The sequence below is a fragment of the Lolium perenne genome, chromosome 2 (genome assembly GCF_019359855.2).
Source record: "Lolium perenne isolate Kyuss_39 chromosome 2, Kyuss_2.0, whole genome shotgun sequence".
Lineage (NCBI taxonomy): Eukaryota > Viridiplantae > Streptophyta > Magnoliopsida > Poales > Poaceae > Lolium > Lolium perenne.
The window spans coordinates 159,983,330-160,009,598 of record NC_067245.2 but is presented as its reverse complement, the minus strand read 5'-3'; the positions used below and the strand labels follow the sequence as shown (position 1 = coordinate 160,009,598).

Genomic DNA, 26,269 nt, shown 5'->3' with positions numbered 1-26,269 from the left:
AACAGGAATATGGTTCATATAAAAAACTTGTTTCTGTGGAACAAACAACACTATGCTAAAACATTAATGGGCTCTAAACCACCTCAAGCACTAAGGAAACAAACTCGTGATGATGTGAGTAGATATTATGCACAATTGTCTCAAATCTCAAGATTCCCTTGATAAAAAAAATGTCACTAACAATAACATGGAAGACCCAGACGCTGGCTTTGTCCAAGCCAGCGCCTGCCCCTGCCTCCAACAGTATATCCTAGTAATATACGATATCCTCGTATCTTCTCCAAAACCAAATGTAGCTTCATCCATGCACCTTCATGCTGAGATAGGTTCATCGCTGCACGGCAAGCCAAACATCTTTGTAGGGATGAAGAAGTAACAAAGTTCTATATTCTTGTTTTTGCAGCCCTCTACATATCTAAGCCTGAACAGAAAGGGTCACCTAACATAAAATAAAACAGTGTAGTAAACATGGACCCATAAGGCCACAGTACCATCTCGAAGTTCAACAAAAAAATGCAGATGATAAATGTGTAAACAAGTACAGCGAGTTGGAAAATCAAATTACCTTACCCTATAAATATCTCAAATTACCTTACCCTATAAATATCCTCGACACGCTCATCAACAACCATGCTAGGCGGAGGAGAAAATTAGCAAGGCATCTACATTGAAGTTAAAAAAGAATCATGTTAGGACTTAGTAACACCATTTTTTGTACCATCAAATTTTCCGTGTTTTAAAAGGATCAGACCCTTCTCCACTCGGTGCAGCCTCGATAATAGGTATAACTTGTTAGAGAGTATTTGAAGCTTCAGAAATTACTCTATTGGGGATAGAAAAAATATCTGAAAATATCCTTGCTAGAACTGGGATTTGAAGAAAAACAGTGGGCTCTTGTAAGTTGCTGCAATTTGTTTAGCTAGGAGCCCAAAAATGGAGGCCACCTCACGACTCCAAATTCCAGCAAAACAAAAGGCGCAGAGAGGAACAACCTTGGTGACATGTTCGAGACTCATTGCATTGCAAGCATAGAAGAACAACATACCTGACCTCTTAAACACCATTTCTTTAAGGCGTGATAGAGTAGCCAGGCTTGATGCAGATCTACAAAACCAAATTAAAGAGTGATCAAGCACATGAATATGCTCGCTACATATAATTGTGTGTAACTAAATCAACCATAATACAGAGATATTGTCAACTATATACCAATTCCATCTAGAGACACCACCCAAATGAAGCATTGGACTAAATTGTGTGTTGGAACATGGCAGAATTATACCCATGACAAGTTAATCAATTTGTAGGTTCTTGCCTCCCTCTTTCATTTATTGTACAAGTACAAAGTGCCACTTTCTTAAACCTAAACTGCAAATTATGCAAATAATACAGCAAGGACAAACTACACTTTCGTAGTTTATACCACTTCAGAAAAGTGCTTTTACATACTTCTTTTTCTGGAAAAAAAATGCATCTATTTTTATGATATACTTACACCATGTCTAATCCCAGTAACCCTAAAAGCATTGTTTCAACCACTTACAATTTCATCGTATGTCTTTCTCAAATGAGTAAAACATATCTGTTCACCACACACAATCTATATTTAGAACTGGAACAAGACCAGGCACAGATTTCAGATCCTACGAGCCGGGATAAAAAAAAGGAGTGTCAATTGAAAGCAAATGGACTCTATAAGAAGGCAAGGCCAAAAAAAAAATTAGACATTCAAGGAAGAGTTGCTTTTTAGTGACCTTCACCGTATGAAAACGGATATAATGCTTCAATAAAAGCATTGACATATCTCATGTGTGACAAATGCCATTCTTGTTATGCGGCAAAAAAATATGTTCGTTGCTGCAAGGTGCAGCAGTAGATATAATAATCTGGATAGTAGCTAGCGAGTTAATTGGCCGCGTGAGAGAGTGAGAGCGTGAGGCGACCCTCCGCTCGCCCGTCGCCCGCCACCCCGGCGGCGGCGGCCACCCTTCCCCGCAGCTCACCTCCTCGGCGCCGCCCTCCCTGCTCCTCCCTTCCCTCGTGGCCTTCTCCTCCGCGGCGCAGCGCCATGGGAGAGGAAAGTGCGCCCAGATCCCGCCGGTGGTCAGATATGGTGGAGGAGGAGGAGGCGGAGCTGGCCTCCTCGGAGTCCTCCTCGAGGCGCTCCTACTCCGACGTGGTCAGGGACGGCTCGCCCAGTCCGCTGCGTGAGCCCTCCCCCGTGGATCCGCAACGTGGTGGCTCGGTGAACCAGCGCCCGCAACCTGTTCGACAGTTGCCTTCAGTGGTGGCGCGCCCAGAGTCGTCGCGGGGTTTGGCGTCTGGCTCGCGGCTCGGGCACGGCGACCGCCGGGGGCCGCAGCCGAAGCGCCAGCGCTTCCGTGGCCCGCTCCCGTCGATGGCGGTGCCGGAAGGGGTGCCGGCTGGCTTCGCCGGGCTCTGCTTCAACTGCGCAGAGCCGGGTCATGTCGCCGGCATGTGCAAGGGTAAGCGCCGTTGTCTGCTCTGCAAGAGCGAGTATCATGTGGCTCGTCAGTGCACGGCGCCGGTGGCTGGTGCTGTGGCGCTCGGTGCCCCTCCTCCTCCGTCGCGCTCGAGTGCTGCTCCGCCTCCGCAGCTGGTGAACCCGGTGACCGCTGCGCCCGTTCCAAGGCCGCCGCCTCCCCCTGCGCGACCTTCGGCAGGCTCAAGCCGGGACCTTGCGGCGGCCAGGGCACCAACCGGCCCGTACAGGATCCCTGCGCATCAACGCCTTGGGCTCGGCGGCGAGGCGGCGGTGGTGGCCGACCGGCAGGGGGCTGGCCGGCCATCCGTCAAGGAGAGGCTTGGTGGCCGGGAGGCGAGGGTGGAGCCCGAGGCGCGTGGGCGTGACGTGGTGGCTCCGGCGGCCGAGTCGCCGTTCGAGCGTGGACTCCGCCGTGAGCGTGAGATTCGGGATGCCTCTCCAAGGAGGCAGGCGGACGTGGATGCTGGGATCTCCACTTATGATCGCGTGCTTCGCCGGGAGCAGGCCCTGCGCGATGCGGCGCTCTCCTCCGCGGAGCGTGCGGCGGAGGTTGAGGCGTCGCGTCCGGAGGTGGAGCGCTGCATTATCTACCGCACGGAGGAGGTGGAGGCGGCGGAGCGGGCGCTTCGATGGGGCCTTGTGGCCTTCGTCTCCGGGACTAGGCGTACCGTGAGCTGCTCGGCGGCTTCTGCGGCGGTCCTGGAGAGGTTCCCGGAGCTACAAGGCCACTTCTCTGTCCACAGTTTCTGGCCAGCAGACCTTCTCTTCGTCTTCGACTCTCGCGCTTCGCGGGATGTGGTGCTTGCGGCGAACCCATTTGATGGCAGGGACTTCTCCTTGAGGTTCGGTTTGTGGAACCGCCAGCTCCAAGCGAGGAGGCGGGTGTTCAGGTACAGAGTCCACCTGGAGGTGGTTGGGGTGCCGCCGCTGGCGTGGAGCATGGCCACAGCGAGGCTTCTGCTGGGCTCGTCGGCTTGGGCAGAGCGCCTAGGCACGGACACGGCAAGCAGGTCCGACATGGGGAGCTTTTGCATCACGGCTTGGACCGATGATCCCGCAGCTATCCCGAAGAGCAAGAAGCTTTGGCTTGCCGAGCCGTTGGTGTTTGATGAGGATGATGATGACCTGCTCTTCCCGGTGGAGGCGCTGGTGCCTGAGGAGGTGGCCCTGCTTGAGTACGAGGCCACCGTGCACATCGTGCGGGTTGAAGGAGAGGCTCGCCCGGCTAGCCGCTCCGAGGCCAGTGGCGGGCGTGATGATCGCCAAGATGATGCAGCGCCGGGGCAAGATGGTGGTGGCCGTGGCGGCTCTGCCCAGCGTGGCGCTCAGCCGCCTGGTGCCTCTGCTGCGGGCGCATGTGGTCTGGACGCGCCGCCGCGCAGGTGGAGGGGCGGGCCGGAGCGGAGGGTCGCGCTGGGCCACACCGTGGATGTCCGGCCATGGCCCATGTGGGGGCAACCCCCTGTCCGGTTGGAGGCCCCGCGCTCAGCGGCGCCCCAGGCTGCGATCGTGGAGAGCCCGCCGCTGTCTCCCCGTGTTGCTCCATCTTCGGTGGAGGCCGACGCGGCTTCGGCCGCGATCCAGTTGGGTGCTGCGGCTGTGCGGTCGCGCCCAAGTCCCTTGAGCTCTGCTTCGATCCAAGACGACCCGTGGTGGTGGCCGAAAGGCAAGAAGGATGGGGGGCTCTCGCCTACAGGCCCGCTCTCCCCCTCGAGCACCTCTTGTTTCCACGACTCCTTCGAGGGGAGAGGGAGGTGGCTGCAATCTCCCATGTCGATGTTCACCGTGGAGCTCTCCCGGGCCTCGCCGCCGGTGACGAGGCAGGTGCAGGAGTCGCAGGTGGTGGAGATCGAGGACGGCGAGATAGTGGAGGAGGCGCAGCCGGAGCTGCAGCCGCCGCTGCCCTCCACGCCGGTGGTGCCCTCGACCCCGGTGGGCTCAGATTCCGTGGACACCAGCTGCGCGCTTGCGGTGTTCCGTGAGCGCTGTCGCCGCAAGAAGGCAGCGCTGCTCCCGCGTCCGGTGGCGAGGAAGCCGAGAGCCAAGAGACCCCCTCCCTCGGTGGTTCGCCGTAGTGCTCGTGTGGCGGGACGTTTCTCGTCGGGAGCCTCGATCACGCAGCAACAAAAGACCCTCATGGTTCAGCTGGAGTTGGCGAGGGAGGGTGAGGTGATCAGTGAGGAGACGCTCCAGGCCTACCTGCGTTACTTCGAGGAGAAGCCCATGACGGCTGAGCACCTTACTGCGTGCCTGGCTCTGTTTGGCTGGTTGCCAAACGTGCTTCCTGTGGTTGAGGAGGGAGACGTGGATGTAGTTGTTTGAGCTTCTTCTCACTTGTACCCAGACCTCCTGTTGTTTACCATGTCAGACATGTTTTTCTCCTTGTTGGTGTGGAATGTCCGTGGCCTAAACTCCTTGGCGCGGTGTGATTCGATTTACCAGGTGGTCTGTCTTTCGGGGGCGAGCGTGGTTTGTTTTCTCGAAACTAAGCTGCAAGTGGTCGCTCGAGCGACTGTGGATCGTTGCCTCGGCCGGGAGTTTGATGATTACTTCTTCCTCCCTGCCGATGGCACTCGAGGTGGCATTCTTTTGGCCTGGAAATCTGCAGTTGTTTCCTTGTCTAACCCTCACTACTCCAACAATGCCATCACGGCAAGAGTTGGTGGTTCGGGGGCGACCGGTTGGTGGCTCACCGGGGTCTATGGCCCGCAAGCGGAAATAGACAAATGTCTCTTTCTCCAAGAGATTAAGGACATCAGGGATCTTCACCCGGGTCCGTGGGCAGTGGCTGGTGACTTTAACCTTATCGTGGAAGCTGTGGATAAGAACAACGCCAATCTCAATAGGCGGATGATGGGAAAGTTCCGCCGCCTTCTTGCTGAGATGGAGCTCAAGGAGCTCTACCTCAATGGTCGTCGCTACACGTGGTCTAATGAGCGGGAGCGCCCGACCATGGAGAGGTTAGACCGTGTTTTCTCCACTGTGGACTGGGAGGTGGCGTTCCCTTCCTCCTTTCTCTCTGCGATGTCTTCCTCCACCTCAGACCACTGCCCGCTTCTGCTGAGTTTGGCGGCGGAGCTGAAGGCGGCACGCCACTTCCGGTTCGAAGCGTTTTGGCCGAAAGTGGATGGTTTCTTGGAGATTGTGGAGGGTGCTTGGACGTCGGTTCAGCCCATCGAGAACCCGTTCAAGCGCCTTGCCGCCAAGTTGGCGGCTACGGCTAAGGCCCTATCTAGCTGGAATGATCGCTTCATTGGCAGCAACAAGAAGCAGATCTTGCTGGCCAATGAGCTGATCCTCCGCCTGGATGTGGCGATGGAGACTCGGGCCCTCTCTACCGAGGAGAGAGGCTTCAGGAAGCTTCTCAAGCGGAAGCTGCTCGGGTTGGCCTCCTTGGAGAGGACGATCGCTAGGCAGCGGTCCAGGATCACGTGGCTCGCGGAAGGCGACGCTTGCACCAAGTTCTTCCACCTTCACGCCAACCATCGCCGTCGGAAGAACTTCATTGCGCAGCTCAAGGTGGATGGTGTTCTGGTGGCTGACCAAGAGGCGAAAGCCGAGGCGGTGGACTCCTTCTATGAGCTCCTCCTGGGATCTGCGCCGGAGCGGGGTTTCTCCCTGGACTTGGACTATTTGGGGGTCCAGACGCATGATCTGTCGGCTTTGGAGGTCCCTTTCTCGGAGGAAGAGGTGTGGGGCGTGATCCGCTCCCAGGAGCTGGACAAGGCGCCAGGCCCGGATGGGTTCTCTGGCAGATTCTATGTGGCGTGCTGGCACATTATCAAGCACGACCTCATGGATGCTTTTCGGTCCTTGTGGAGTGGTGATTGTCGGGGGTTGCATGTGGCGAATCAGGCGTTGGTCTCCCTCCTTCCCAAGCACGCCGATGCTGTGGAGATCAAGGACTTCCGCCCCATCAGCTTGATTCACAGTGTGGCTAAGCTGGTGGCTAAGGTGCTGTCGGCACGGCTGGCTCCGCGTATGTCTGAGCTCGTGGGACCGCAGCAGAGCGCCTTTATCCGGGGCCGCTGCCTTCATGACAACTTCCAGTTGGTGCAATGCACGGCCCGCAAGCTGCATGCGCGGAAGACGGACGCCATTCTGTTGAAGTTGGACATCACCAAGGCCTTTGACACAGTGGACTGGGCTTTTCTTCTTGAAGTCCTGGAGAAGCTTGGCTTTGGACACAAGTGGATCACCATGGTTTGTGGGCTGCTCGGCTCTGCGTCGACCCGAGTGGTGGTGAATGGGGTGGCAGGTGGCCTTATCTATAATCGGCGTGGCCTTCGGCAGGGCGACCCCCTTTCCCCCCTGCTGTTTGACACGGTCATGGATGTCCTGCATCTGCTGTTTGAGCGGGCGGCGGCAGATGGTCTCCTCTCGGAGTTGGCCCCGAGTGTATTCCGACACCGCACCTCCATGTACACCGACGACGTGGTCACCTTCATCAGGCCTAGGAAAGGTGACCTCCTAACTTGTGCCTCCATTGTGGATGACTTCGGGGTGGCATCGGGGCTCCGCACCAACCTCGCCAAATGCTCCATCCACCCCATTCGTTGCTCGGTGGAGCAAGTGGATCTTGCGCGTTCGATCTTGGGCTGTGAGGTTGCCTCCTTCCCCTTCAAGTACCTGGGCCTTCCCCTGGGGCTTCGAAAGGTGACGGCGGCCCAGCTTCAGCCTCTCGTGGACAATGCGGCCGGCAGGCTGCAACCGTGGTGTGCGAACCTTCTCACTAGAGGGGGGAGGACAATCCTTGTTCAGACGACGTTATGTGCGATCCCCATTCACGCCATGATGTCGTTGGACATCCCTCCCAAGGTTCTTGAGTCGCTTCTCAAGATTAGTAGGGCTTTCATGTGGAAAGGCCGGAGAGAGGTCAAGGGAGGACACTGTTTGGTAGCGTGGGACAAGGTGGCCTCGCCTAAGCTGCTGGGGGGTTTGGGGATTCCGAACCTCAAACTCCTCAACCTGGCGCTTAGATGCCGGTGGTCGTGGCTCCAGAAGGTGGATCCATCCAAGGCTTGGGCAGATTTTAACATCCAAACGCCCAGCCTGTGCTCCGCAATTGTTGACGCTGCTACTTACTACGAGTTGGGCAATGGAGAGCGGGCGCGGTTTTGGAAAGACAGGTGGCTGGGAGGAGAGAAGGTGGAGGACATAGCTCCACATGTGGCCCTGATGGTCTCCAAGCGGAGGGCCAATGCCCGTTCTGTCAAAGAAGGACTGGCAGGTGGGTGGCTCCTGGACTGCGGTCCGGATTTGGGTGAGCGAGCTCTACCCGAGTTCTTTTTGTTGTGGCACAGACTAGCCTCTGTCGTCCTCGACCCCGATCGAGAGGATAAGTTAGTTTGGAGGTGGACTAGCGACGGCTACTACTCTTCCAAGTCAGCCTACGAGGCTTTCTTTGGCGGGACTATCAGAGCCCCAGTGGTAGATGAGATCTGGCGTTCCAGAGCGCCCTACAGTTGCAAGTTCTTCGCATGGCTGGTATCGAAGAACCGCTGCTGGACGGCGGACAGACTGCTACGCCGTGGTCTGCCGGCACCCGCGGCTTGCCCCCTTTGCGATCAGGAGCCGGAGACATTGCAGCACCTTCTCCTTGGATGTGTCGTCGCGCGGGAGGTTTGGATGTGGGTCCTCCGGCAGTGGGACAAGACGGACTGGCTTCCGGTGGCTGATTCAGGCATTGTGGAGTGGTGGACGTCCAGGTCCTGCCCGCGGACTCACCAGCGGGACCTGTGGACGGCCATCATCCTGGTGTTCTGGTGCATATGGAGGCACCGGAATGACGTGGTCTTCAATGGGGCGGCTCCATCTCAGGCTTGCATCAAGGAGAAGATTAGGGAGGAGTGCGATAGGTGGAAGCTTGCGAAGCTTTTCCGCAGCTCTTTCTTTGTTTTTCCTGAACCTGTAGCTACACCGTGGCAATTAGGAGAGTAGGCTTAGGGTGAGGACCTGCCACCTCTTGTTGGCAGCCCTTCTTTGCCTCTTGGCACCCCTTCTATATGATTGATACACCTCTCCATGGTGTATTCTCGAGATATAATAATCTACATTCATAGCTGGTTTTAACAACAGGAGGAGCAGGTCGGAATTGGTTCATACATAGCTCTTAGGATATTGTCGAATAAAAGAACTCTGAACTTTACCAATACTTCATTTGTCAGCAATCTGAAATTTCATTGCAGTATCGTGCGACTACCCATCATCTCCTTCAGTAGTATATAACACATGCCAAATCAGATATCCGTACCATTTTAGTTCATTTGACAAAGTTTATTCACAAATCCATTAAGTCTGAACTACTCATGTTGCATTACTCTCTTCTAAAGCTTCTCATAAGGAAAACGCTGACGCTCCCCCGGGGGAACAGCGCTCGGATCCTCCGGCTCGATCGCTGGACGCGTGTAACGTGGGTCCCACAGCTTATCTCTTCCACCTCCTTCCCCAAATCGCAACGAGACGCCTCCACTCTCCAGCGACCTGCACTTCCTCCTCCTTGCCGGCGTGTCCCGATGCTCTCCCTTGCCGGTGTTCCCCGTGCTCCACCCGCCGCCGGGCGCCCCACCTCCGCCGGGCGCCCCACCTCCGCCGGGCGCCACCGGGCCCCCACCTCCGACGGGCGCCGCCGGGCCCCACCTCCTCGGCGCGCCACCGCCCTCCTACCGCCTCCGCGTGCCTCCGGCCCCCCACCTTCTGCTCGCGCCGTCGGCCCCCAGCAGCTCCGTGCGCCGCCGGAGCCCCAGGACATCCGTGCACCGCCGGGCCCCTCCTCCTCGCGTCGTCGGGTTCCCCGGCACCTCAGTGCGTCGCCGGCCCCCAACCTTCTCCGTGCGCTCCCCCCCCACCTCCTCCATGCGCCGCTGGTAGGGAGGCATTCCCCCATGCTCCCCATGTTGCTCCACTAGCCGCCCGCCCGAGCTTCTTCCTTCGCCGGCGCCGTGTGGTTTTTAGGGTGTGACAAATCGGCCCTGAATTTCTCCTACAGCTGCACTGGATTCTGCCCCATTTGTTGTCGGTGCCTGTCGTCAACTCCTGCCCCATTTTTTTGCTACTTTTTATTCTATGTCGTTGCTACAATTGTTATGTATTTCTGTTATAATAGTACACATTTGTTTCTCCCAGATTTTCGGCTAGAGTTTTGCGATGAAGTCATTTTTGCTACTTTTGTTCTATATATCGTTGCTACAATTATTCTGTATTTCTGCTGTAAGTTCTCCGGTGAGGTCTCCGCCGAGCTTTCGACGAGGTCGGTTTTGCTACAATAGCAAAAAAAAGTTGCTACAATTTTTGTGTTTTTGTGCTACTTTTAGCATTTTTTTTTTGCTACTATGTCTCCGGTGAGGTTTCCGACGACGCCTCCGGCGAGTTCCCGGGTGACATCTCCGGCGAGTTTTCTTTTTTCGAGGTCTCCGATGAGGTCGGTGTTGCTACAATACCAGAATTTGTTTGCTACAATAGTACAACATTTTCGCTACATCGTCTCCGGCGAGGTCTCCGGCGAGTCTCCGACGAGATCTGTGTGTATTTTGGAAGAACCATGTTTTGCTACAATTGTGTTGATTTTGCTACAAACGAACCGTTTTTTGCTACTTTGGTACATTATGGTAGCAAAAGTGGAACTGAGATATACTGTGACACGTGTCATAATCTGGATGGTTCAATTGAGCTAATCCTACGGCTGTCCACCCGGAGGATTAGAAATCTAATCCCCCGGGGGACGCTCAGCGTGCCCCTTCTCATAATAGCAAGAGATAGAACAGCTGGTCAAAGGAAATATGGTTAGTACCAGCCAACTAATCATCAAGGGAAGACACCTGACGGGAGCAATCTGGCCACGGAGATGTAGAAGAACCAGAGAATGCAGATGTACGGGGGCAATTTGGCGGGCACGGGACATGCATGACAGAGACCGCGGGGTGCCCCACAGCCGGCCACAGGTGCAAGATCTCGTACAAGGCGTTGGGCCTCGGAGACGAAGCCGCATGCGGTGTTCGATGGAAAATTCGACGGCGTCGGCGTCCGCGGCTCCCCAGATGTCCTCCTGTACACGGTGGCTCCGGGCAGGCCTCACCTCGCGTGCAGGGCTCCGCTGGCGAGGGTGGCAGCGAGCAGGCCTCGCCTCCCTTGCCGAGTGGCGGCGGTTGGTATGGAGGTTGGGAGCAAGCGCGTGTGCAGGGCGGCAGTGGTGGGCAAGGCGCCAGGGCGGTCGCTAGCAGGCGCGAGTGCAGGGCGGTGGAAGCGGGGATCGTGGCGTTGTGGAAGGGGAAGGCGGATGCGTGAGTGATGGACAAGCTGAGCACCTCTGTTGCAGGTACGTGGCCGTCGGCAACGAGCCATTCTTGGGAGCGTACAACGGCTCCTTCATCAAGGTCACCTTACCGGCTCTCCAGAACATCCAGAACGCGCTCAACGACGCCGGGGTTGGCGACCGGATCAAGGCGACGGTACCTCTGAACGCCGATGTGTACAACTCCCCAGCCAAGAACCCCGTTCCGTCGGCGGGCCGGTTCCGCTCCGACATCTCGGGCGTCATGACGGACATCGTCAAGTTCCTGGCGAAGAACAAGGCGCCCTTCACCGTCAACATCTACCCGTTCCTCAGCCTCTACCTCAACGACAACTTCCCGCTCGACTTCGCCTTCTTCGACGGGGCCGCCACGCCTGTGCACGACAACGGCGTCACCTACACCAACGTGTTCGAGGCCAACTTTGACACGCTGGTGGCGGCGCTCGTGGCGGTAGGTCACGGCGACATGCCAATCATCGTCGGCGAGGTCGGCTGGCCCACCGAAGGCGACAGGCGCGCCAAGTCGTCCCACGCGCAGCGGTTCTACGACGGGCTGCTGAAGCGCCTGGCGTCGAACCGTGGCACGCCGGCGCGGCCGAGCCAGCACCTGGATATGTACCTGTTCGGGCTCGTCGACGAGGACCAGAAGAGCGTGCAGCCGGGCAGCTTCGAGCGGCACTGGGGCATCTTCCGGTACGATGGCCAGCCCAAGTTCGCCATGGACCTGAGCGGGCAGGGCCGGAACACGACGCTCGTGCCGGCGAAGGGCGTGCAGTACCTGTCCAGGACGTGGTGCGCGCTCAACCCCAAGGCCAGCAGGAACGACCTCGGCAAGCTCCTCGGCGCCAAGATCGACTACGCGTGCACCAACGCCGACTGCACGCCGCTCGGCTACGGCTCGACGTGCAACGGCATGGACGCCAAAGGCAACACGCGTCCTACGCCTTCAACGCATACTACCAGGCGCAGAGCCAGAAGGACGAGGCATGCGACTTCCAGGGACTTGCTCTGCCCACGGAGACGGATCCCTCCACCGCGGCTTGCAACTTCACCATCCAGATCGCCACCTCGGCGGCGGCGGCGGTGCGGCTCAGCGTGTCGGCGGTTGCTGCCGTGCTGGTGGTGACGTCGGTGGGGATCAAATTAGCCATGCCTTTATTTCTGTGCTACTGCATCTGTCGTCGATACAAGGGCTAGCAGACCTGTCAAAATCATGGACCTTTTTTGGATGGCAACATATGTTTTCACTACGCTGCTGCAATCCTTGTGAATCCAGGGCTTCGGTTATGTGTAACTGCATCTCTGCTCCCATCTTATCTATCTACTTGAGTTCCACACTCTTTGCTTGCACTCTTAGGGCATGTACATTGCACAACGCTTACACATGCGCTAAAAAAAAGTCAAATCCGATCGTTGCTCAATCCATTCCAAAATTACCTACTTTTATGCAGCATGTGTCACTGCGTCTGATCCATGCGGCTGGCAGCAGCACTAGCTGAGTTGGTTTGGTGGTGTATGCATGCGAGTCTTTGTCAGCTTGGAGTCGAGTGGCAAAAGCATGCATGATACGAGTTGCATATGCTGCTGCATATGAAGCTAGCTGGTCATCTACTTGAAAGGTGACAGGCTAATTGTTTGCACATCCCTCATGGTGGTCTCATTTGGAATAGCTCCTCATCTACTGTTATGTTAAGATTTAATAACCGCCATGGTTTTTAAGGCGACGCCTTGGCGCCTAAAGCAGCCGTTTTTGCAAAGCGGAGGGGGAGCGCCTAGGCGTCACCTCTAAGCGACGCTTTTTAAACCATGATGACCGCCTGATAAATGCTATTAGTGGTAAACTATGATTTAAACCACCGGCCACTAGGACTAATATGTAGCATCTCAGTATATACTGTAGGTGATTCACTCTATATGTGATTCTAGATGGACAAACATCCATAAAGAAAAAGGAATAGACCCTTTCTATGTCTATGTCTACATCCACGTTTTCTTCCTTTTGTCCTGATTGTATTTTGTACTTCTCGCTGTCGTGGTAGTGTTAGACACTGCCACCGTGTTTGTGTATTCGTTCTAGAGAAGATCAACTGCGATTGTTGACTTTATTCTGCCTCGTTTTGGACGCGATCGTATATGTTTTTCTTCCACTTAAATCTGGTACGGAGTACCTATAGTTTGTAGAAGCTCTACAAGCTGAAATTCAATTCAGCTTTCGGGGGTGTTTCTCTTTAGCAAAAAAATTATATTTCAAAGTGTTGAAAATTTTTGACAAAAATTCTACATGTACATCCCCATGGTATATGTACTTTTTGTTTTAATTTTTTTAAATTCAAAATGTGTGTAAGATAACACCACTCCATATATATATGTGCTATTGGTTGCCAATAAAGCCATGGTAATTGCATTCAGTCACTGGAACAACATGTACTGTACTAGTTAAGACTGCATACAGTTATCTCCTACAGATACAAGACAAAAGTTTCCACTAGTATATATGTAGGGCTCCTTTGATTCAAAGAATTTGCATAGGAATTGTGTAGGATTTGGTTCCTACGGGAAAAATTCCTATACATGTTGTTTGATTCATAAGAACATATCCTATAGGAAAAATTCATATAGGAATCTTGTAGTGTAATTCTTATAGGAAAAAAGCATTAGCTCATACCTCATGGAAAAATTCCTTTGCTACAATCAGACAAACTTCATCTTCCTATATGTTTCAAGTAGACATGTCATTCCAATCATATACCTTTCCTATTCCTATGTTTTTCCTATCCTTTAAATCAAAGGAGCCCGTATAGTGTAAGGGACTCTGCCAAGAGCGGGAATGTTCAGTTTTTCAGCGAGTGTTCAGGCTACGAATTGTAATCCAAGCCATTATTTGCCAATGTGGACATGTTCAGCACGGCAACAGGCTAACAAAAGCTGGGTGCCCGGCAAACCCAGCTTTTCATTGATCATTATTAGAGGAAACAGAGAGTTTTACAAGGGTACATCGCTTAACGAAGATATAAGCAGCTACTAGTTGTCAAAAATAAGGAGATAGAAACAGCTACTCCATGCGATCAGGAAAAATCGCGGTGGAAACTACCTGGCTAACTAAATTCAGTCCCGCTCTCGGGATGTCTATCAGCTTGCTGGTTCTGTTGCGTCCGGCCTGACACCACATTGATGATTTTGGGTGAACACCTAGAATGAACTAGCCTTGTTTCTGAACACCCTCTCATTACGTTCCTTCCATGTTGACCACCAAACTAACAGAAGGAGAAGACCTCCAAGCCCGACAATGAGGCTCTGGAACGGAATAGGCTGAGTCAGATGTGCACTGAAATCTCGGGCATAATTCTGCAAAGGGAGCACATGAGATTGCAAGTCCAGCATGCTTCAGCGGGTTATCTGCTATCACACTAGCCACGGACAGCGAGCCATGAGAAAATCTGGAATCTAATTTCCCAGCCAGGGACTGAAAACTGCAGGAGGTTGCACCTTCGAACTGAATTGCGTACGCGGATGCAACCGAAAAGAATCCATCATCCATCCAACTTCCAAGTCACCAAGTCGAGGACGTCAGCGTTCGGCAGAATATGTTCCAGCAGAGTTCAAATCTCAGTGAAATGGGTGATTGCATTGCTAGAGAATGTCCGCTGGAGGTGTCTCGTCCATCTTGCATCCACAAAGACTTATCTGACCAATAGCGTCTTCCTGCTACAATGAGCAACCATTTTGTTCAGTTTTAGATAATTAGAGGGGTCCGTCAAATAAGAGAAAAAGGGTAAACGACTAGTGCATGCTTCATCCCTTGCATATTGCATTTTCAGCATTTAGCACTGAAAGTTTTACTGATCCACTAACAATCTAACTGTAGGAATTGTTCTGTTTTTTCCTTCCGAAATGCTGACAGATTAAATTGACGAATTCGCTGGAAGAAATGCAAAGTTAAAATTTAGCTGAAGATCCAACTTACCAGGATCTGAAAAAGCCGCCTAACCAAGGTCCCTCAAAAACGGACCACCCGGAAATCAAGGACCCCAAGGTTGTACCAGACACCACCCTCCAGGTCCTTCAGGCCCATGCACATCAGCTGCTGAATGCTAACCACAACTTTGGAAGAACTCAACAGTTCATCGAGGTGATGAATTGATATATGTATGTACAGTGAGAACTAGTAGCTGTGCATTCAAGTGTCGTTCCATGGATCACCTGCTACTCTCAGCCAGTGGCCTATATTCCAACCAGGGTCACTAACCATGTGTATGTCCTGCTACTAATCTGAATTTTCTGCCTACTAACCTCACAACAGGTCCCTAACCACACAAGAGGCCTGGTGATGCCGTATTTAAGACATGAACCAACATGAGACCTGAGCAAGACAATGTCAAGCCTTTCTTATGCTTAACAGTCAAAGTTTTGTTTCTTGCATTTACATTCAGATGTGTCATCGTTAAACGGTTAGCAGGAAGTAAATAGTAAGAAAACAAAAGTCTTATTTGATTCTGTAACAGTAGGAATGGTACCTCTTTATTTGCAAGAATATGATACAGTTAATTGCCATTGAGATGTAACCAGAACTTTCTTGTTGAAACCTGTAATTTTTACAAATGGTGTTCCCTGTACATCTAGCCGCATAGTTGCATGAGGAATTCAGCTAGTTCCATAGTAAAAATGAGGGCCTAGCTAGCAAGATGGTAAATACTTTGCTGGAAAACCATAAGATACTGCACATCTTCCTGTCACAGAGTATAAAGTATGTGGACACTGAGCAACTTCTAAATTTCACAAACTATCAATTCCAAGAACATGGAGCACGCTCAACTACTAAGTAGTACCCTCTTATGTCCTTCGCCACACGGATTTCATCATCCAAATAGACGGTGTCAAACCTGAAAATGAAAATGTTATTGCAGGAAAGCGAAGGAGAACTGAGAAATTGTAATAAATGTTGACCCAACAAAATGGATTAACTTTTCTAGCATGCTACATAGAAGGAAGGATCAAGACCAAGTTAACATTACATAAATATTTTGCTTCTTATTAGCCATTACTATGTGCATTATAGGTAACCTAATCTGGTTCAGTAAAGACAATAGCACCTAAATATCCACATTAAACTTGACATTAGGCTCTTCTCCCAGGTCCTAGCGATATATAGACAAGGAAAGAACAAAGGACATGCAAACAGTTGATGTTACATAGAAGGAAAGAGACAAACATTATTCAAACAAAATCCACTTCTCTTTTACTTAAACATCCAGCTCTTTTACAGGAATAAATTGAGTTCTATTTGAAAGGGGGGAACTAGAGAACCTAGCAAACTTGGATTCATGCCAACTGAGTCCCACAATGTCACATCTCCAGTTTTCAAGATTGCTACTGTAGTTGACAAGCGCCAATCCACTATCGTAGTATCGTGAAGACATTACAATACCAAGCAGATGAGCACTGTTCAGACAAAACACTACGGCATTCCAATGGAGCCGTCTGATTCAGTCATAGAAATATCCTCACAATTTCTTTCGAGGAATCACAGTTTCTTTTGACGAAACACAATTTCAGTCTACTCATAAGGGCAGACCAAGATACTCACTAGAGAACCTAGCAAACTTGGATTCATGCCAACTGAGTCCCACAATGTCACATCTCCAGTTTTCAAGATTGCTACTGTAGTTGACAAGCGCCAATCCACTATCGTAGTATCGTGAAGACATTACAATACCAAGCAGATGAGCATTGTTCAGACAAAACACTACGGCATTCCAATGGAGCCGTCTGATTCAGTCATAGAAATATCCTCACAATTTCTTTCGAGGAATCACAGTTTCTTTTGACGAAACACAATTTCAGTCTACTCATAAGGGCAGACCAAGATACTCACTAGAGCAGCCGATTTCACCAGAAAGATTCAGCAGCCTCACACAAGGGAAGCTCTCAATGTTTACATACATTGCCTTCACAAGATCTGGAACAGATTCCAGTGTGGCACCATCTCCTAGAAAAACGCAAAGGCGGCATGAACCTCTTGCTAGAGTACAGCAAGTGAGAGAGAAATAAAATTGAAAGAGATACTAGATATAGAGAAGCAAGAACTAATGATACTGTTTTTCAAATCGAGCTCCCAGTTACAATTAATTTCAAGCAAATGGCATGACTGAGAAGCATGTAGGAACTTTCATAACTAATCACATGTCGTAACAGCACATGATCAAATTGGAGAGATTGTGGCCTCTGGATAAATATGTGAAATTTACAGCGGATAACTCCCTAGAAAATGCCACTGAGAGACCAAAGAATGGAACCTCACAGTCTCCTATATTATCTAAAAAGCATTCCTACTGAATCAAAACACTGAGTCAGAGATTCTTTGAGAGCAGTATGCTACTTTCCAGTTCTATGCTTCTACTTCTACCTTATATTTGAGAGCACTGTACGTCGCACTTTTCATTCAAGATGAAATAGATTTCAGAAAGTTGGAAGGGAAATCAAAATAGTACCAGTGATTAAGGACAAATTAGGATGTAATAACTTATGAGGTGCTTAAAATGATAACACTATTAAATATAGCTAGAGTGATTGCTAAGAAGCAAAACAAGTATATTGCTGTGACATTAAGCCCAATTGGAGTAAAAACGTTCTTTTATTAATTAAAAATAATAACCGTACTACTCATCTCTATATATCCAGTGGTCGGATTCTTAGATCAATATAATTGATGTGTAAATAATTATCACAATGCAAGGGTACAAAAGGACTGACTTTCAGCTGCAACAAATGTTTTCAGTTGCAATTAATCATGAGCAAGAAGCATACATGCCACTATATGATCAGATCTATGATAGCTAGAGAAAATCACCTTATATGAGCAGCTTTGGAAGAAAACAAATTGTGCATCTGCAAGCGCACTCATCAAGGTACAAATCTGTGTATTAAAAAATAGGATTATTGATCTTGCAAGCGCACTCATCAGGTCTTTATCGCTTTGGCCTTGCTGCCATGGCAAGGTGAATCTGCACGTATCGAAGCACAACAAAGTCATAGCAAAGAAAAATAAATAAAGCTTAAAGAGTTCTGTATGTACGAGAAATGACTAAACTGCAGAAATAAACAAAGAAATTAGTGCATAAGACTTCTTCACTAATTAAAGATACTTGCTGAGAGAAGCATTTAAATATTAACATAGGGGGTTACAAATCCATTGGAATTACCGAACTACAAACATAATCAAGCACATAATACCAATTGCAGAAATATCTTTAGATTTTTTTCGCCAATTAGAGGTAGCATTTAAATATCAATTAGCAGAAAAGGATAAATGTGCTTTGGATCCAACTGATTTGAGCAGTGGCTGCTCAATATGTTCATCCAAGACCATCTGTGGTAGCATATATACAAGTGATTCCACCTTTAACTTTGGTCAGCAATTAGTTAATTTTAATCACAAACTGATGAAAATTAGAAGACAGATGTTGCTCGATGTTGAAGAATTTCGTAGAGAAGAAGGGTCATAATTAAATCAAAACTTTTATTAATATTGATAATTCAGACACCGATTACATAGGGTAGCTACTCCCCTGGGCCATAGGTTTCGGTGACCCGTTCACAGTACACATGAACTAAGCTAATAGCAGCTGGGTCACATATGATTCCAGTGCCAAATCACACCAAGAGTCAACTAGGCTGCCATCGATCCTGACTAGAGTTAACACAAGCATTCATCTAGACTGAGCCTCAAATCTCAACCGGAGGAGCAACTGATTCAATTGCTCCACAAGAAGTAGGGGCAGACGGCTCCCATGGTGGGCGTCCAGTTGCCGCACCCCCAGTAGCACCTACCCTGCATGGGCCCTGGCATCGCTACAACGCTCCCTCTGCTGGCCACTCCGCAGTAGCACGCCCCGGCAGCGCCACCGCACAGTCTTGTGTGAGGCTGCTGCTGCTGCTCCTCCTCCCTGTGCTGGATCGGCAGCGGCGCCAAGGAGCCGGTAATGGCGATCTTGGCGCCCCTCCGCATAATCTCCACAAGAAGAGACGCAGTGTTGCGCGCGTCATCGAGCCCGCAGTGCAGGCGGCCCTCCCACTGTAACCCCGCAGCCCGGACGGCCTCCTGCAGGTTGAACCGCCCTCCACCCCCGATCACCGCCTGGAAGGGAACCCTGAGGTTGACCCAGCGATCGAAGTACGCCGGCTTCTCGATCCCCTTGAAGACGCACTCCGATTCAAGCATAGTCCGGCAGTCCCAATCACCCCACGTCACGACGGCCAAGCTGCCGCCTTTCCTGGCCCCCGCCGTCGCCGCCTGCAGCCAGCGGTCGTGCAGCAGGAGCGCCTCCCCGAGATCCACCCCTCCATCGACGTCCTCCTGCTTGATCCCTGTGAGGTCCCTGCAAAACGGGGTCAGCACGGGATGGTACTTAGGGCGGACGTACCTGCGGAAGGCGGACTGGATGCGGCCGGTGGCGCCGTCGACGAGCACGGAGGGGAACTCAATGATCTCTTGCGGGTAGATGCGTCTGTCCTTCTCGCAGGTCGCCTCGAAATCGACAACCAGGAAGAACTCGAACTCTTGCAGCAGGTGAGGCGCCTGAGCCCACGGCGCCGCCGCGCTCGACATCGTCGTCCGCCGCGGAGGGAAAGCACGCGCGCGCGATCGCCGGGAAACGGGGCGCTGGGAAGCAGAGCAAGATGGTTGTCGAGAGCTGATCGAATCGAGATCTCGGGAGGGGAGGGGGCTAGGGTTTCGATCCCGCGGGCGAATCGCGGGCTTAAATCCACCGGAAGGCGGCTCCGTCTCCGACATGAACTCGAACTCACACTGCGTAGACTCTACGCGGGATTCAGATGTCGGTCGCGTTGACGCGGGCGATGCTCCAAGCGACATCGTTTTTTTTTTTTCTGAATTGGTTTGTCACGTTTTTTTTTTTTTTTTTGATAACATGGTTCGTCACGATTTTGTTTTTGTTTGGCACTTCCACCACTCGAGTGCTCTGACTGTTTGTGCTCATATGGACACGTGCATGCGACATTTTTTTTTGGTTGCGATCCCAATAGTGGGTTCACAGCATCTCCACCGGCCGTCCGATAGCGTTTCGGGGACCGGCGTGATTTTTAAGCTCGCACTAGTGCGCTCCAAACAGCGCCGGTATCCCCGTGCCGGCCCGGTCCCTTCGCGTAGGGTGCGAATTGGGCGCACCGGCGCCTCGCGGCACGACGGTTTTCGCGGATGGGGACGCATTGTCAGCGATGGGACGCGACGGTTTGCATCGGCCGCGACGCGGGAAGGTTGGTCGTTGATGTTTAATGGTCTCCTGCGTGGAAATCGAGGCGGCCACGAGGGCAATGACTGGCTACGCAGCATCCAGTCGCCTACGCCGCCGTAAATGCGGGTTGCCACCGCTATATAGTACGTACGCCGTTCACCACCGCGGTGCTATCTTCTCATCTCCACCACCACCGCCGCTCCATTCTCTCCTCTCTGCGGGTAGTTGCCACGGCTATATAAGACGGCGTACTCCATGCTTGGCCTCAACGGCCGCGCGCTGCATCCACCACCACCGCAGCCGCAGCCGTAGCCCGACGCGGAGTACAACTCAGACGATGAGGAGGACCCATGGTTCGCGGCGTGGCACGAGGCCTACGTCGCAGATGCGGAAGCAGAGGCGGCGGAGGAGGCGGCGTAGTGGGGCGAGCAACCGCAGGCCCCCGCCGACCCGGAGCAGGCGGCGATCCTAGCGTCGCTGAACGCGCAACGCTTCCAGAGGTTGAAGGAGGAGGAGCGGGAGTTCGTCAACGACGCTAACCACGAGCACGTCCTCGAGATCTCGCGCCAGCGAGCGGCCACGGAGGAGGCGGGATGCCTCCTCATAGGGGCGGAGCGATAGAAGCTCTACGAGCTTAACGCTCATCGCCACTATGAGCGTTCGCCCGCGAGCAAGTGAGGCGCGCCGAGATCGAGACTTCTCGACAAAGGCTGGAAGCGCGAGGACATCGGCGCCGGCAAGCTCATGCGACGCTGGACGCCATGCTCCACCGCCAGATGCGTGAAGCAAGGGACAAGAAGCTAGCACGGACGCAGGCGGCAAAGGCGAAGAACGATGACGAGGCAGGCCCGTCGCGCGCCCCAACCGACAGCCATTAGATTAGGATAATGTTTAAGTTTTATTTAGATTTAAATTCGAGTTACTTTTGTATAAATGAATTTCGTATGAATTTCGGTTTTTAAATACCACTTTAAATTTAAGTTTCTACTGGGGCTACACTACGGGGCCGCCGGTGTGGGAGCAGCATCCCCAAATAGATCTATTGGGGCTACACTATAAGGGCCGCCGGTGTGGGAGCAGCATCCCAAAATAGAGAATGCTCTGGTGGCGCCTCCATACGGCAGTGTTGACGCCTATTTGGAAGCCGCGAAGCCGCTGGTGGAGATGCTCTCAGCGTTGTTTTTGGATACGCCAGGACCTTGCAGCAGGGCCGATGCCTCACACCACCGGATGCATTTCATCGGGCCTGCTTGGCATCCAATGAATAAATAATCTAACCATGCGTGTCGGAGATTAATGACACCACTGCCCCGCTCCACCCACCTACCTTTGATCAAGTAAAATAAATGATCTAGCCATGTGTGTCGGGCTTAATGCGCACCACCCTCCCACTCCTGGCTTCGGGTATAAAATGAGGTGGTCGGGTACTGGCTCCTCCTCACAAAAACCCTAGCGCCATCCTCCACCGTCTCCCCCAGGCGGTCCATGGCAGGTTCTAGGGGTCGCGGTCACAGTTCCCTTGCCAAGGGCAGGCACTGCGGTGCAAGATCCCGACCCATCGCCTAAACGCTCACCATCGCCAGAGGAGGAGGAGACGGACTGCTTCCACGACAAGTTCTTCGAGTTTGTCGTCCAGATCACGGGAGACCCTTTCGGCCCAAAGAATCTACTGGAGAAGTTCTCACAATTTCTTGCCGGTCGGGGTTCACCTGCGGGAAGTCGGCTACGGATTTTGTCGATGGCATCTCGAGGCCCAATTCGAAGGACAAGGTCAGATGTTCCTCCACACCGGCTGGGAGAGGTTCGCCCCCGCCCACAACCTAGAGGTTAGTTGCTTGTTGAACTTCAAGTGCGAAGGAGACGACGAGCTCATGGTGAAGGTGATCGGCCCCACATGCTGCCGCAAGCACTACCACGGCACTAACACCGACGATAGTGAGGATGGCGAAATTTAAGTTCTTAGATGTTCTTCCTTTGCAGCAAAGATGGTGAAGGCCAGTAGAAGCCTCTAGTATAGATTTACGGATGTTCATCCTTTGCAGCGAAGAAGGCGGGGCCAGCAGGAGTCTCTAGTATGGGCAATCTTTCCCCAAATTGGGGAGCAAGTGTCAGCACCCCCTATATTGAATTGTCGGCACACATGTCGGCGCCTATTTGGTGGAGAGGTGCGCACTGCCGGCGCAGGCCGGCTATAGCCGTGGGGTGGCAGCACTCTAATCCCTCCATGTCGAGCTCGAGGAGGCACATGGCGACGCTTGCGGGCTGACTGCACGAAGTAGGAGGTCCCGGGATGGACTGGCGCCCACTCAGGCTTGGAGCTCCAAGCCATTGCATTGTCGATTGCCTCCTCAAGCCATAGGCGAGGTTGAGAGGGGAATCAAACATCCACTCCGGGAGCCTTTGCGAGCCCATCCAAGACGTGTGCGTTGGCCGCTACCGAGGATTCGAGAGAGATGATATCCGTTTACGTGCCTCTACCTCCATCGACATGGAGGCAGGGGAATGGGCATGGGTGGTCGTCGAGGTAGCGGCCGGGAGGCAGGGGAATGGACGATCGTCGAGGTGGCTGCCGGGAGGCAGGGTCGGAGAAGATCCTCGCCGTAGTTGGGGCTAGGGGAGTCAGTGGAAGGGGCAGTCGTCACGTCTTGTGTTGTTGCGGCGAGACAATTAGAGAGTGAGGAAGATGACCGGTTGCGCCACTAGCGCAAATGGTGGAGTGGAGATGGAACCAGGGGAGGACGTGGCTGGGTAGGTCCGTGGCCCGTCCTAAAATATTGAAAAACGATTTGTATTTACTATTTAGTCATTTGGGGAAAAAATTATCACACATGGGCAGTGCAAAAATAAAAATAGAGGTTGTGCCCACCCGATAGATTTTTTGTGTCTCCGCCACTGGACGGAACTTAAACCATACTATGTTATAGCTTGTTTTACTTGAGCTTCGTTCACTTTAAGCTGCTAATTGATTGCAACTTTGAGGCATTGACATGTAAACTCAAAGTCATCTGATTTTGGGGCAGGTCAGGTTAGCACATATGTGCCCATGTATTCCAATTTCTAAATAAACTGAAACTATGTTGTCCTAGAACCCAAAATCTATATCTACTGCAGATGCACACAACGTAGGATTCAGTAGGGCGCATCACATGTCCTTGTCTTCACATCATGCAGTCTGTGCTGCACCACCTCACACGCTCTACCTCCAAGGCCATCTGTATGCTGAAAATTTGGACAACAACCTGAAACTTCTTCACCCCAGACCCCAGGGTATGAAGGGATCCAGTGACAGACCCAGAGCAATCATGGGGAATGGGCGCACAGCGACAGCGGCCGGCGTTCATCCCCAGCAAACATTAGCAGTTTAGCACTAAGCGCTCTGATTCAGCGATTCGAACGGAACCCCCTCGTCCCCTCTACAGCCTAAACTAACTCCATGCGAATTTGGTGATTCTCCCTGGATTGACGACGAAATGGCTCACGAAACCAGGAAATCGACAACACCAAATAAGACGCATCACCAACTACAAACCCTAGTTCCTACGATTAGGCATTCATCACTCGATGTCTACTGTCCTCGCGTGGAAGGGGAACAGACAAGCAAAGGACCAGCGGCAGCGAGGGGAGAGAAGTGGAGGAATTTACCTGAACCTGGTAGAATCAGGCATCGCGAGCTCGTCTGCGAGCTAGACCGGCGTTGCAGCACTCCGGGCGGCCACCCGCCCCTCGCCGGCGAGGCTCCGGCCGACAACCCACCTCCACTGCCCTCAAGTCGCCGTTGCTTCTCGATTAGCTCGGTGGGGAAACGAGCGAGAAGCTACGCGGTGGCCAACAGCGGCAAAACAATCAGAAACAGAAAAGAAAGAGAAAATGTGTACTCCAGCTGCCCTATGGCCCATCCTAGTCAGTGACTACAAACAGATCGTATTAGGGCATCTCCAACGCGCCGACGCATTTCGGACGTCCGAAATATCCGTTTGCGTTGGCCCGCGAACGCCATGCGGTCCAGAGCGATCGTTTGCGTCGGGGGTACCTCCAGCGGTGCGGACACATTTTTTTTAGCGAAGACAGCGTCAAGCTCGTTAATGGCGTTTTACGTCCCGTCGAGAACTGTCGGCGGCGATTAACTGTTCCCGCGCGACGACGGTCGTTCCCACGCGTGCCCAATACATTGGCAAGTTTCACCGGCAATTCGCGCGCGCGGGAAACGACCTGCGCCCCAACGCCTTTTCCCACCCCGCCGTGGCTATATATAGTTGACACCGCGGGATGACGGGCACACCTCAAGCTAAACCCTAGCATCCATCCATGGTCGACCACAACCTTAGTTGGGAACACTTTGTTCACATGTGCCGCCACCTCCACCCGGAGGAGGACGAGGAGGTAGTCGCCGCTGGCGTTCAGGCCGAGCAGCTGGACCTGCAGGCGGCGATGGTGGAGGCGGAGGTTGCGGAGGCGGCAGAGCACGCGGAAGGGTGCCTCGCGGCGACCAGGGCGGAGATCGCCAACGCCATGGCCGAGCTCGTCGATGCCAGGGCGGAGCTCGCGGAGGCGCGGGCGGTGATGGTGGCCCCTCCGGCGGCCCCACCAGTGGACGCCGTCATCCACGACATCGCGGACGACGACGCCCCCGTGCCCCGCCGCTTCAAGTGCGCCGGCGACCAGTTCGTTCTGGTCGCGTCCTTCGACACCTTGGTTGGGGACGCCCTGCGCCGTCAGGCTTGGTTGGCGGAGGAGGAAGCCCACAGCCATGCGATCGCCATGGCTCGGGGGTTACTGTGCTCCGACCTGGACTCGCTCCAGCGGAGGGCCCCTTCTCCCGCGAGAACCGGGAGCTGGCGGGCGTCACCGCCAGGGACGAAGCGGTGGAGGAGGCGGCTAGGGACAGGGCCCGCTTCCTCGCCCAGCTGATGGGGTTGCAGGCGGCGGCCCAGGCGAAGGAGGAGGAGGCGGCGGAGGCCCGGGCGGCGACGGAGGAGGAGGAGACCAACTCTATTGCCAGGACAGTCCTGTGGGACTCCTCTCTGGCCGAGGCCCGCGAACGCCGCAGGCGGCAGGACGAAATGTCCGGTCGCCGCCGTGCGCGATGTGCGGAGTGCGCGAAGCGCTCGCGCTTCGACGACGGCGCCAACCCCTCCGGCGGCCAGTAGTAGGCGCGCGACTGCGAGTAACCGAGGCCGGTGTAGGCCGCGCGACGGCGAGTAGGTACGGCCATTGTAATTTTAGGTTAACTCGACTAACCATCTCTGTAAAGATGGTCCTTTTGGCCAATCAATAGTAATGAAAAAAGAATTTGATTACCTAGTCACTGCAAACCGGGCCCGGATGCACCGAACGCGGACACTTTCCGTGACCGCGCAGCGTCCGCGAAGACGCAAACATGGCGCATATTTGGGCCGGCCGCTGCCCCGGCTGGGCCACTTTGCCCACAGCGCCGGCCTGCTCCCCCGTCCGGTCGGTGCCCCGGCTGGGCCGGACTGCTGGCCGGCCTCCTTAGCCCAGGATCCGGTCAGCCGGCCTGTGCACCGGGTGGGCTGTTTTTTCCTGTGCGATTTTTTGTGTCTTTTTTCCCCAACGGTTATTTCTCCTCCTTAGCTATAAATAGCTTTCTTCCACCTTGATCTGAGTTAGTTCTTCCCCTTTCTTCACCTCCATTGTTGCTATTCGAAGAACTAGCTTCCCCTCTTCATTCCTCCCATGATTCTTGCCCATTCTTGAGGATTTGAGAGAGTAGATCTAGATCTACAATCCCCACCAATCAATTTCTCCTCTAAGTGAGGGAACCCTTTGGATCTAGATCTTGGAGTCTTTTGTTGATTTTCCCCATTGTTCTTCCTCTTCAATCTCATCCTAGCATTTGTTGCTTGGGTGGGATTTGAGTGTGAAGGACTTGAACGCCTCTAGTGTTCTTGCTATGCATCATTGCATAGTGTTGAGCTCTCTACCACGATTAGTTCGAGTGAGAGACCGTGAGCTTGTTACTTTTGGATGGATACCTCCTAGTTGGCTTGGCGGTTGGTGCTTCGGTGATCTCTTCAAGGAAGATTGTGAAGAGGCACGGGCTTCTCCTTCCTGGAGCTTGTGAAGTGGTTGTGGAGCTTGCCATCTCCGGAGCGGAGGAAAAGCTAACCATAAGGAAAGGGCCATTATCCTTCGTGGGTGTGGCTCGGAAAATAGGGTGAGCCTTCGTGGCGCAGGGAATCCTTCGTGGGACCTCCACTCCTC

The 26,269-nt window shown here is 53.1% G+C and overlaps 1 protein-coding gene across 1 annotated transcript; it reads right to left on the bottom strand.

Moving 5' to 3' along the window:
• Positions 1-18,295: 18,295 nt before the first annotated feature.
• Positions 18,296-19,672, bottom strand: LOC127323470 (uncharacterized). The gene has a single exon (XM_051351607.2). The coding sequence runs from the start codon at positions 19,666-19,668 to the stop codon at positions 18,547-18,549; it is 1,122 nt and encodes a 373-aa protein (XP_051207567.1). The 5' UTR covers positions 19,669-19,672; the 3' UTR covers positions 18,296-18,546.
• Between the last annotated feature and the right edge of the window lie 6,597 nt (positions 19,673-26,269).